The 12,784-nt window shown below is 39.2% G+C and overlaps 1 protein-coding gene across 1 annotated transcript in view; it reads left to right on the top strand.

Moving 5' to 3' along the window:
• Positions 1–12,783, top strand: part of b3galt1b (UDP-Gal:betaGlcNAc beta 1,3-galactosyltransferase, polypeptide 1b) — a 41,014-nt gene extending 28,231 nt beyond the window's left edge. Inside the window, exon 2 of the mRNA XM_018684752.2 lies at positions 8,845–12,783. Within this exon, the coding sequence (XP_018540268.1) occupies positions 9,080–10,066 (987 nt within the window). The 5' untranslated portion in view covers positions 8,845–9,079 and the 3' untranslated portion in view covers positions 10,067–12,783. The remainder of the gene's footprint in view (positions 1–8,844) is intronic.
• Position 12,784: the final 1 nt, after the last annotated feature.

Genomic DNA, 12,784 nt, shown 5'->3' with positions numbered 1-12,784 from the left:
AGTATTCAACCCCATAAATCTGTTGTATGTGCTGATCTGCCATCTGTTTGGCAGCAGTTCTTCCAGCACTGTTATCACAACTGCATACAGAGTGTGTAACAGGCTGAAAAAGGGGAACATAGATTTATTTTAACATTTTTATCAATATTTAAACAATTAAAGTGAGATTACAGTTCAAGGGATTAAAGTTTTAATTGGTATATCTTTTTGTGGGAGATAGTGACAGGGCTTGAGAAGAATCAGAGTCTGATCGCTGTTCTGTTTAATGCAGTGTCTTGGCCTCAGTAAGGAGGGTCCTTCACATCATATTAGTCGGGACAAGACAGGGAAACACACAGAACAGGACTGGATGCACAGGACACAGGATAAAAGGAGACACAGTAACCACAACAGTGACAGTATTTTCTTTTGTAGAAGCGAGTCACTTGTGTTTTTCATAGTGTTCCCCAGGGATTATTCTCATATGTACTACAACAAAGGAAATGCTTCAATATCTTGTTCACATATTGAACTTCATCTGAAATAAAGACTCTTAAATGCTTTTGTGAGAAAGTTAACCCAGCAATCCTCTGTACTTCTGTAAATTCTCTGTTAATGCAGTACACTGTAACTCCACTATCTTAAACAACAACTTCAATAGCTATAAATAAGCTACTTATATTACAGTTTTAATAACATACAAACAAATGTATTGCATACTGGGGGATGAGATACCCAATGTAAAACAGCTGTGCTTCCATTTTTCAAGCGAAGTAGTGGCTGTTTGTTGGTTTTTCTGCTAGACTCATTTAAGTTTAGTATCAGGTGTCTCCTCACCTATAGTGTAGTTTACTGCAAGAAATCATTTGTTGGAGGGCCTATAGAAACACACCTCTGGTCCAAACAGAGAACGGTCACTGCAGGATACTTTACATGGAAAACCAGTGAAAGTGAAGCGTGGAAGCAGAACTCAAACCTAATATATGCTAATTTCAATGATCTTACCCAATCTTACTGAATAGAGTGCCACTCAAAAGTTTGGACATACCTTCTCATTCAATGGTTTTTCTTTATTTTTATTATTTTCCACATTGTAGATTAATACTGAAGATATCGAAACTATGAAGGAACACATGTTATAAACAAAAAAGTGTTAACAGACCAGAATATGTTTTATACTTTAAATTCTTCAAAGTAGCCACCTTTTGCTTAGATGACAGCTTTGCACACTCTTGGCATCCTCTCAATCAGCTTCATGAGAGTGGCTACTGATTAATCTCAAGTTATTGGGTATCACAGTTTTTTATTGGCAGCCTGTGAACAGATATATTATCCACTATTTTCAGCTGTAAGGGCAATAACACAGAGGAGTTGATCTGATTGATGCAGGGCAGTGGACTTTACTCATGGGGCTTTCTAAACTGAAGCATTTTGATTAACTCTGTAATTATTATGTATGGTATTTCCATATAGTGAACTATGTGTAATATTTTGCATAATCAATTTTCATACTCTTCAAAGTGTTATAAATTGAGAAATTAATGTTAGATATTAGCTCATTTTTTCACTGGGCAGACAGTTGCTTGGTAATGCTAGTAATGAAGAAGAAGTTTCATTTTACTCTTCACATCTCTTGACATTCTTTCAGTGCTACTATTACGTGCGATGGTATTAAATATCCATCAAGCCAGCTGTGCATTAAGAGTGATCCATCTCTGGGATATTTAACAGACAAAGTAGCTCATTAAAAATTGAGGAGGTGGTTGATGGTTTAAAACTGGCAATAAATTGGATTATTACTTATATATTTATTTGCTTTTCTTTTTTTAACCACAGCGTGTCCTTTACTGGCATCAAGGTGAGAATTTATATTCTGTGTGCAGCCTGCAAGACCAGGTGCCATTGAGGAAGGGGAAAAAAAGAGCAGTGGGCACTGGGCAACATCTGCTGAGGTACAAAGAATGCTGCCATCATCCCAGTGGGGTGGCAGTTTCCTGTTTGTCTGCAGCTTGGCTTTGAAAACATCCAACTCATCCTGCTTCATCACTAACATTTTTCAGCAACACCTGATGGCAGAAAGTTGCAACCAGTCCCCATGGTAACCGGCGAGTCAGGATCTTTGACTCCACTTTTTAATCCCTCCTCAAGTTTGTCTGTCACTATTATTACTCCTCTGGCACCGACCTGTCATCAGTAAAACCTGCAAATGAATCTTATTGTTTCAGACACAGCTAATGATTTATTTACAGACTGTGCCGTGCACTGGCTTAAAATTAGCAACAACATTTTTTCCAGCAAGTGTCTGAGGGTAGGATCCCTTCAAAACTCTATGTTCTGCTTGGTAATAATTACAGCAGAGTCCCACAGGAGTGGAGGTTGCCCGAAGACAATATCATGCTAATAAACAATTAAATATATTGGAATTAGCAACCCAGTCTTATTCAAAATATAGCAGAACAAGCATATAGCACACTTGTGGAAGAGTATTGCAACCCTGTCTACAAGTAATTGCAGTTCTATACCACTCATTTGTTTTTCTGTTTTGTTTTTACATCATCGTAGATAAAAATCATAAGTGAGGGACATTATCAAAATAGATTAAATAAGTTATAATTCATGAAATAAATAACAAAAAGTTGTCAAAACATTACATTTTCTTCACATTGTCCTCGAGAAGAGTAGAAATTTTTGCACCACCTTCAAATACTGACCATATAAGTTTTCTACATCAGTTGATACAGATGTATATTGTCTTTCTTGTTTATGACATTTCCCTAACTGACAAATAGGTTTTATACAGTTGTCAACAATTCTATTATCAGCCACTCGCAATTCATGGATGGATGTGGATAAATGGTGTACAAAATGCAGGACTAAGACGTGTGGTTAGGTTCAGTTGAGTTGAGTGCAAAAACACAACCATGAGAAACAAAGGTCATGTTTTGACACGTGTGAACATTTTGTGACTGTGCAGATGCGTTCATCAAAACCATTTCCTCATTATGTCAATTCTAAGAAATGACTACCATGATAGTCTGACTCGACAATCACTGGTTTAGTTAACGGTCAGTTCTTCACCCTCAGTCAGTGAGACAATCAATTAGTAAATTAATTAGCCATGCACTGCCCTCACACTACTGTATATGAATATGAACGGCCCTTCATAAAATTGTGTTAGTGTGATAATGAAATCTGGTGACTACTCACCAGCAACCCCTGTGTAGAATTATTTTACATTTTAGTTCTTTAATTCAGGATGTCAGGCTAAAACTGTTCTTTCTGCAATTAGCCCATTATAAAGCCAATCCTGCATTTTATTTGCACTGTGTGTGCAGTAGAAAGAAGTCCACCACCCAAGCATGTCTGTGTTTCAGAGATACATTCAGTTAGAGGATCAACATTTATTGAGTCATTAATTTACCTCAAGATGTGACGATACTCGGGGGATTTCAGGCCACTATATGGAATAAAGTAACAGGGATCCCAGTTTTATATTTTTCAGTCTATCAAAAGTTTTCATTCAGCCTAAAGTAGCTTCACTCATTTAATTGCCTGTATAGATTTTTCCCCAGTGTTTGGCTTGCAATAATAGCAGAACACAATTTAGATCAAGCCCTGAGCATAAAATATGTAAATGATAATATTCCCCTAATGTTACAGTCAGGGAGCAATGAAAGAGACGGGGGTCTGTGGGAAATAGAGAAACTGATTCTTTTCATCTGGTTTCAAATCTCTCCAGCTCATCTCAGAGGCAAGGCCACAGTGATGCTGAACATGACTAAACTGTTGATTTTGTGTGTGTGCTATACAATTTTGCATCTAGCAGTTGAAATGAAAAATACTGTCTGGAGGGCATCTTTAATCAATGCATAAGATAGTATGAAATGTATAATATGTATCAATACAATTATAAGCTACATGATCGAACTATGAGTTCATGATTATGAAATGTTATTTCATCCTCCTTTTTACAATAACAGAGTTTATTACAGGTCATTTTTAAAAATAAAATCTGTTCTTATGTCACTGTGACATTTTCACAGTGATGGTTTTATTTGATTGTACAAATTTTCATCTTTGTGCACTAGTCACGGCAGACAAGGCCACAGCCATTTATGTGAGTTGCTACTCCTTCAGTCTGAATTAGTGAACAAAAAATTTGGGAAAGGGGCATTCATGTATGACCAGAGATTTAAGAGATTTAGTTACATATTTTATATTGACAACTGTTGGTCACCATAGGAACATGGGGAAATAGACTTACAGTGGCAATGAGTAATGTGCACAGCTCAGAAAAAATGAATACAGTAAATGTCTCTACACTAATATATGAATTATCTACCATGGCTCTCATCAACCACATTATACCACATTACTAAGAGGAAGTGTGTGTTTTCTCAGTTGATATACTGAGGCCATCTGTGTTTCCAGAACAGCAGATCTTACAGCACACAACAGTCTCTCTGGAGTGGAGAATTTATACAGACAGAGTGATGGAAAAGCTTTACAGGCTTGTTTGTGTTTAAGGGATCTGGCAGTGTAGTTGTCTTTTCAACTTGGCTTTTTGTTTGATTTATGTTTTGTAACAGGCTACCAGCAAACATGGTTCATAAAGTATATAGAAGTTCAAGTAAAAGCAAAAACATATTGTAATAGCTTTGAAAATGCACCCTTTGTTTTTCAAGGTCACTGAAATCTCAGCTATAAGCTTGAAAATGTGGCTTTCAGCAGCACAGTGCTGGGCAGGAAGAATTTAAGACTTCACCACTTGCCATGCTGCAGTTTTCATATCATTTTTCACACATCTCTGCTCCATCAGGCGGTCTTGTCATCAGTGTTTTTGCAAAAAAAAACCCCACACGGACTTCCTTCATAATGTCATCTACATATTACTGAACACTAAATGCTGCTGAGGTGTTTCCATCAAAACAGCATGGTGTGGATATACTGTAGTCTTCATGCAGAGTGCAGCAAAGTATTAAAATGCAAAGCATGTATTAATAAAATTAATATTGTTATCAAAAGCTAAAAGTGTAACCAGCAATATTCAAAGAGTGTTGGGTTAAATGAAAGCCAGGGTAATCAATTTAAATTTTTGGCACAGACTCTCCTCAATAAGCAATAAGCTTCGTATGAACCAGTTAATTCAATCTGGCAATCTATTAGTTCAGAGACGCTGTTATTGGAAAAACACTTTAGAGACCTGTCTATAGACGGTCATGGGGCCATGAATCAAAATGTTTCTGTTGTGTGCAGAGGAGAGTGTAACAGCCCCTTTTTAGAAAGCAGTCCACCAAACAGTCAACCCAGAGGCTTAGAGAAAGAAATGTCATGTCTTGATGAATGGCTGACTTTGTGCTGTGTTCCCTGCACAAGTTTACCTCTTGCTATGTAATAAATCATGATAAATTGGGTCTCTGTTGGTAGTATAGGCTAATTATTTCCCCATTTCATTCCCCTCCCTGTTGTGTTTCTGTCGTGTGTTTCATGTCCTGGAGGTACAGCGCTCAGAGGTGCGACCATGTACACCTGTTCCTCCCCCTTGTAGACTGTTTTATATTTTACTATCCTTTCTGCCAGTCACTGGCCCAATCTGGTCACACAGAGCAGGAGATTTTATGACTGACTCTCAGTGTGACATCCAGCATTATGGAGACTGATTGGAATAGTAGCTCTGCAAAGGTCTGGCGGCCTGCCTGCAAGGTCTGCCCCACGCTACAGTCTAAACACAAGCTGGACAAGCCACATGAAGTCTTCCACACAACCAAATGCCTGGAGGCTGAACCTGAAATTTACCAGGTGGTGGATGTGAATTGACAACAAAAGTCATTGTTTAAAGCACTGGTGTGTGTGATTTTGTGGCATTTAGCAGTGGGGGTTGCAGATTGCAACCAAATGACTACCCCTTCCCTCACCCCTCTCTCCCAGGCGTGTAGGAGAACATACGGTGGCTGTCAGGTTACATAAAAACACAAAAGATCCTCTCTAGAGCCAGTGCTACTGTAGGGTCTGTTAAGATGGTTAAGATCAGATAGTTGTACACAGTTTAACCTAAACATAATGAGGAACCATCAACCTCTCTAGCACTCGCATATCCCCCTTTCACCCCTACTTCCTTTTACTCCATCTTCAATATATTTTTCTTTCATATCTCTCTGTATAATCCACAAAAATAACACACACACACACAGCACACGAGTCACTGCTGTTTGCAGACAGTGGTTATTATGTAATTTCTTCCACTTCAGTTTTGCTTACGCACAGAGAATCGTCACTTCATTCCAAACTAATTAATGGTTGACGTTCACAAGCAGTCAAATGCACTTTCTTCTGTATCAATCAGACTCCGGGACTAATTGAGTAGTCTGTTTAATGGTGTATGTACACATGAAGGACCCAGACCAGATTAGAAATGTTTGTTCTGAAAAGACACAGGAGGTTATGTTTTACAGACTGGCAGCCAAATAAACTGTCACATAAACATAAGCCTCAGTTCTGCCTCATAAATATTTTTGCCACAGTCTGGAGAGTGAGATCTCAAAGTGACAATGTGGGACACAGTGACTACTTGCTACCAGCTGGCCCTAGATATTGTGTCTTTGAACATGTACGTGTATATATGTAGACACAGCATGTGCCTTTTCTTTCACGTAGGGTTTTCTTTTCTATATTATTAACCACAAGGCAAAACAGTCGTTGCCTGGTCTGCCCCTGTTATTCTGTCTTCACCCTGCCCGACCCTCCTCTGAACCTACCTATCGTAACGATTGTTTGCGTTTCTAAATCCTATGAGATCTATTGGTTATTTCGCAAGAGGGGGAGAGGTTTGATATCATGAGCAAATATTCTCAACACTGAGTTTTGCTGAAAGACTCTGGGGGGAAACAGTTCAGTATAAAATAAACTGAGAAGTAATACCATTTGTAAAATAGTCTCAAACCCATAATCTACTGCCAGAAAATCTGTTCTGGAGCTGTCTCATATAAACAGTATAGATGTAGTCACAGTGTAGTATAAGATTATATATGTTTCATGGTCTGTACTGTGGCACTAAAGCTAGAGCACTGTTTTTTTAAGTACGCATGTGTCTCTTGTTGTTCACGTCATGTCTCTCAGTATAACAGAATACCTTTGTGTACAGTATGGGTATATACTGCAGGTAATTGCACTCTATTGTTAAATGGAATTCAAATCATGTCATTACGGCTACATTTGTCTGCTCAGAGTGGATTTTGTTACCCCTCAGCTTTGAAGATGGAAATGTAGACTTCTATTGCATTATGGCCATTCTCCTGTGAAGTGCATCGTCTGATCTGCATTCCCAGGATGAAAACCAAAGTCGCCGAGAGCTTCAAAAGCCAGGATACATGATCTACATGCCAACGTGTACCGTAGCTGCACAGCCACCTGGGCAAAAGCACAAACAGATGCCATTTCACTGTCCATGCTGCAGGATGACTATTCAAAAAATAGACATGCCAAATTTCTGTCAGCTCAGTAACAGGCAGACGGTACAGCGGTGCAGCATTGAACAAGCTGGGGTGGGTAGCAGGGTGCCCCAGGGGGAGAAGATTATCATGGCACGGTGTCCCTTTGTGCAACCGTATCACGCTGTCATGCAGAATGCTGCCAACCCCACAGAGCCACAGAACAAGAGATCTTGTAAACCTTTTTTTGTGTGTGTGTGTGTGTGTTGTGGGGGGGTTGAGAAAGGGCATTTGTCTCCTCTCCTCTTGTAAAATGTCAACCTATGAACTAGGATCATGATTTGACTGGTGAAAATGTCAATTTTTTTTAGGCTCTGGTGCAAAAACTAGAATTCATTTATATGCCAACATGAACATTAAAGTAATTGAACACACTACACTGCTGTATTTAAGTACATATCTGAGATATTTATCAATAGCAATAATAACAGCATGGCATGGCCAGTTTTCTGTTTTGACTACTTTAACTTTTGATACTTTAGGTGCTTATTACTCTGGCACTTTGGTTAAGTAATATTTTTAGTGTAGGACTTTTGGGTTCCTGCTTTTTGTTAAGTAAAGAATCTGAATACTTCAACCAGAGATGCAGTTTAGGACTTTGCAGTGCTCTGGGGAATACATCAGCAGGATGTCACTTTGCTTCTCTATTTTTTTTTTTTTTTTTCAAATAGGCTTCATTATGACTGTCACCCTCTAATATTCTGTGTTGTTTATTATTCAATGTGAGAGCAAAACAAAGATAAAATTGAAAATGTGAATAACATATTACCACAGAGCACATCTGGCCTGTTGCGAGCCATGGATGTAACGCAGTATGCAGCCAATCCTCACATCACAATGTGTGTGGATAATGACTAAAGCCCAACAATGAACAATATGAATGTGTCTGACTATGAGTCACATTTGCCAGACGGCTGATGGCACCACAGTGTTTATCACGTGTGTCATCCTGTGGTGTAATGTATTCGATGCTGATTTCATCTGAACCCTTTCCTTTCTTCACAAATTCATTTTGGAAATTGATTTTAGACTCCAACACCCGAATGATAAATTCAATGCATCAAGTTTCTCTATGGTGTTGCCACAGAGCAACAGGTTGTTTATTGTATAAATATAATATGATATTTGAGCAGCATCTCCTCATTTGTTTGAGTTGTTGCTGTAGTTGCTGATAGCAAAGTCCATAGAGTGGCTTTTATTCATATTTTAGTTGCCATTGCTGGCTTTATTGGATTTTTATGTGTGTGAGTGTGTGTGGGGGGGGGTTTATGATGATTTCTCTCATGAGTTATTCAAAAATATATTTTAAGGACCTGTCTTATACATATGTTTTGATATTCATGGATGATTCCTCTCTCTCTCTCTCTCTCTCTTTCAGATGTAAATGGAGAAGAAGCTGTGTCACCAAGAGAAGCTGGACATCCGAATGATTTTTAAGTGCTTTGCATTAAAACGCATACAGCATCATTTTTCTCTAATGTAATCCATTACTGGCAATTAATGTCAAACTGCACGCTGGAGCAGCTTAATGCTGCCTCGCTGGGTGAAACATCGCTAATGGAAAGAAAGCCTTATAAGATCCAGCTCATCAAAATACACCTAAATGCAGCATAATGCCTTCAAAAGTGTCATGTTTATACCTGTTGACAGTGGTCTGCTGGGCGAGCGCTCTGTGGTACCTGAGTATATCTCGTCCAACGTCCACCTATGTCGGCCACATGTCTGTGTCCATACGGAAGACTGTGAAGCCCCAGAAAAACATCACCTTCACCAACATCCGCACCCGTCCCCTAAACCCACATGCCTTTGAATTTGTGATCAACGAGCCCAAGAAGTGTGAAAGCATCACTCCCTTCCTGGTCATCCTTATCAGCACCACGCACAAGGAGTTCGACGCACGGCAAGCCATCCGGGAGACCTGGGGGGACGAGAGCACCTTCGGCGAAATCCGCATCCTCACCATCTTTCTGCTGGGCAGGAACACGGACAACGTCCTGAACCAGATGGTAGAGCAGGAGAGTCAGATCTTTCATGACATCGTGGTGGAGGACTTCATTGATTCCTACCACAACCTCACCCTCAAGACCATGATGGGCATGCGATGGGTGGCCACCTTCTGCCCCAAAGCACAGTACGTCATGAAGACAGACAGTGACATATTTGTCAACATGGACAATCTGATCTACAAGCTCCTGAAGCCTAACACCAAGCCAAGAAGAAGATATTTCACCGGCTATGTGATAAATGGTGGCCCCATTAGGGATATGCGCAGTAAGTGGTACATGCCCAGAGACTTGTATCCTGATAGTAAATACCCACCTTTCTGCTCAGGCACTGGCTACGTGTTCTCAGCAGATGTAGCTGAGCTCATCTACAAGACTTCATTACACACGAGACTGTTGCACCTAGAGGATGTGTACGTGGGACTGTGTTTGCGTAAGTTGGGTATACACCCTTATCAGAACAGTGGTTTTAATCACTGGAAAATGGCCTACAGTCTGTGCAGGTACAGACGGGTTATCACTGTCCACCAGATCTCCCCAGAGGAGATGCACCGCATTTGGAATGACATGTCCAGCAAGAAGCACCTGAGATGTTAGGAGGACAGTACCAGTACCGGTGAACAACATTTCCTTTTGCCTTTTTTTCCTTTTCAAACTTCAAACTTCAAACTTCACCAGTTAGACACTGATTAATGTAAAAACATGGAGGGCTCCTGCAAGTCTCTATTTCATGACAGATGTTGTCATTAGCATCCATCTCTTGTCTATTTCTGCTGACCACACGTCACGATTGTTAACGAGTGCATGGGGCTTGTAAAGCGCGTACTCTCACGCATACTTAAAATGTGGTGTTGCTATTGAAAGTAATTTTGCTCTTGTGTTCCAGGTACAGTTTGACCACTCTGTTCTTTATGAGCATTAAGTCAATCAGCGTCATGCATTAAATAGTGTGGCCTAATGGGTAGGGACAGTGTTTTAGCCAGACAGCCTTGGTTCGAGTCCTTGCACTGACAACATTTTTTTCCATGCTGAAGTGTCCTTGAGCAAGACACTGAATCTCTACCAGCTCCATGACTGCTGACTCAGCACCCTGATATTCCTGCAGGGTGCAAGCCAAAAGAGAATTTCTGTGAAGGAAACAATACAGTATCAAATTACTATATTAGATCTATAATATTCTACATCTTACAGTATTATTTACAAATGAAAGAGGAATTCTTGAGCAATGAGAATGCAAAACATTAATCTTATCGTGTTGGGATAAAACTACATCTACACTTGTGCTTCTCTCCCCCTTTTTGCATCTTTCCTATGAACAAAGTCAAATACAAAGCTAAAAATAAGGCTTCAGTATATTATCAATCTCCAAACAGTCCAAGCAGATAGATAATTGTTCATTTTTAATCAACAATTTTGGTAATCATGAAACGACATAGCTGAATTCACCACATGCTCTTTTTATATGAATTTGCCAGATGATGTTTTTGTTTACACATTATTATAATTCACTGCCTCTTTTCTCTGAAAAACTGAGATGTCTGTTTTTTTGGTGCATTTTTTTGTTCTCCCACTTTGAGATTTTCATACTTGACGTAATTGTGTCTCTCAGTTATCGGCTCCTCGTTACTCCAGCTGCTGCTCTTGGTTGTGTACGCTGCACGTCAGCAGCTATTTCAGCTCACCGACTCCCCCACACATCAAGAGAAACACAGTGTCATGCCGTGCAAGTATGAGTTAACTGTAGCTGAGACCATTTCAGACTGGATGTATTATCATATGTATCTGGCATATCAGTGACTACTGAAGCACTGCTACTGACATCATGGAAAAATTTGGTGTTTCTCAGAAAATGAGGCTTTCATAGCCCAAATTTTCCCTTTTTTTTCAGAGGTTTTGTAGTATTATAAGCTAATGTGACATTTACTGTGAAAGCATCTATCCCACAAGGGGTTGTTGTTATATATTGTATGTTTTTTATATTAAAAAACAAATACTTGAATAATTAAAGTTATATTACTGCTTTCACTTGTTGCCTTTTTTCAGTTCTCCCAGTTATGGATCTGCAGAGGCTTATTCCAGCTTTATTTATTTATTTTTTTAAAATTACTGTTTAAAGATCATATATGTAACTTTTCCTAAGAAGTGACACATTAGGCGGCCTAAGTACAGTGTAACAGTAGCATGAATAGAAACAATTCATGAAGTCAGCAAAATCACTCCATGATGTCACAGTAATATCTAGCTAATGTTTGCTAACATTAAACACTCAACATCATTTTTAAATAATAGCAATTCTTTATTTGTTGCTCCACGTCAGAAATTTGACATCAGCTGATTACAGAGAGGGAACAGGGGTAATATGCTGAAATGGTACACATACTGTACATAGAAAACACAATAAATTATTTCATAAAATAAAGAATTTAGTGGAAGTTAATATTTACCACCTCAATACTTAGAAAATAATTTTGAGCTACTGGACTTGTTTGAACAAACAAATGGCTCGTCACCCTTTCAATAGATGCCTTTTGGTTTCATCCTCAGATGCATTGTCATACAGTACATTTTAGTAACTACTATATTTTTGGGAACAGAAAAAAAAAAAAGTTTTGTAGTGCAGAACAGAGCAAAAAAGATTCAACTGTTGTGGTTTTGTCTATTAGCCTGGCATCTGAAAATACGTCAACCAGAGCGGATTACATGAGTACAGGTTCTGTTACGTTTGATGTGTTTGGTGACGAAAGCACACGAGTTAACTTGTCTCCAGGGGCTAAGCATCAGCTTGTCGGAGGGGAGGGCGGGGGGAGGGGGTGCGGGGTGGCACACTCAGCCCAAAAGTGCATTGTAGCATGTCTCATTAAGATACTTCACGTGAATTGTGTCATCGCTGGAGTAATACATTTGTGAAATGGAAATCAGCAGGTTTTGCTCTTTGTGTGCTCTTACTCATGGACTACTTTCTTAGGCACAGAAAAATGAACAAGGCACCTCTAGCATTTTGAAGCATTAACACTGTCGAGAGCAGCAAATTATACACAGTAGCATCCAGGTCTCTTTTTTTTCTTCTTCTGCACACTCAAGCAAATGGCTCCCTTCTTGTCAATGTAAAACAGGTCTTGACACAGAAATACAATTCATTCTTTTTTAAGACATTCATTATGTTATTATGAAAATGTGCTTTTCCCCATGAATTAACTAAATCTTACAATCTGACACAGACCTCAGATTAACATCACAAATGAGTGGGTTTGTGAGATGCGAGTCAAAGCAAATTTGTTTTCACTGTGGCAACAAAACAGCATGAGAGACATAAAT

Source organism: Lates calcarifer, linkage group LG1, assembly GCF_001640805.2.
Source record: "Lates calcarifer isolate ASB-BC8 linkage group LG1, TLL_Latcal_v3, whole genome shotgun sequence".
Lineage (NCBI taxonomy): Eukaryota > Metazoa > Chordata > Actinopteri > Centropomidae > Lates > Lates calcarifer.
This window is presented reverse-complemented; position numbering and strand designations above follow the sequence as displayed.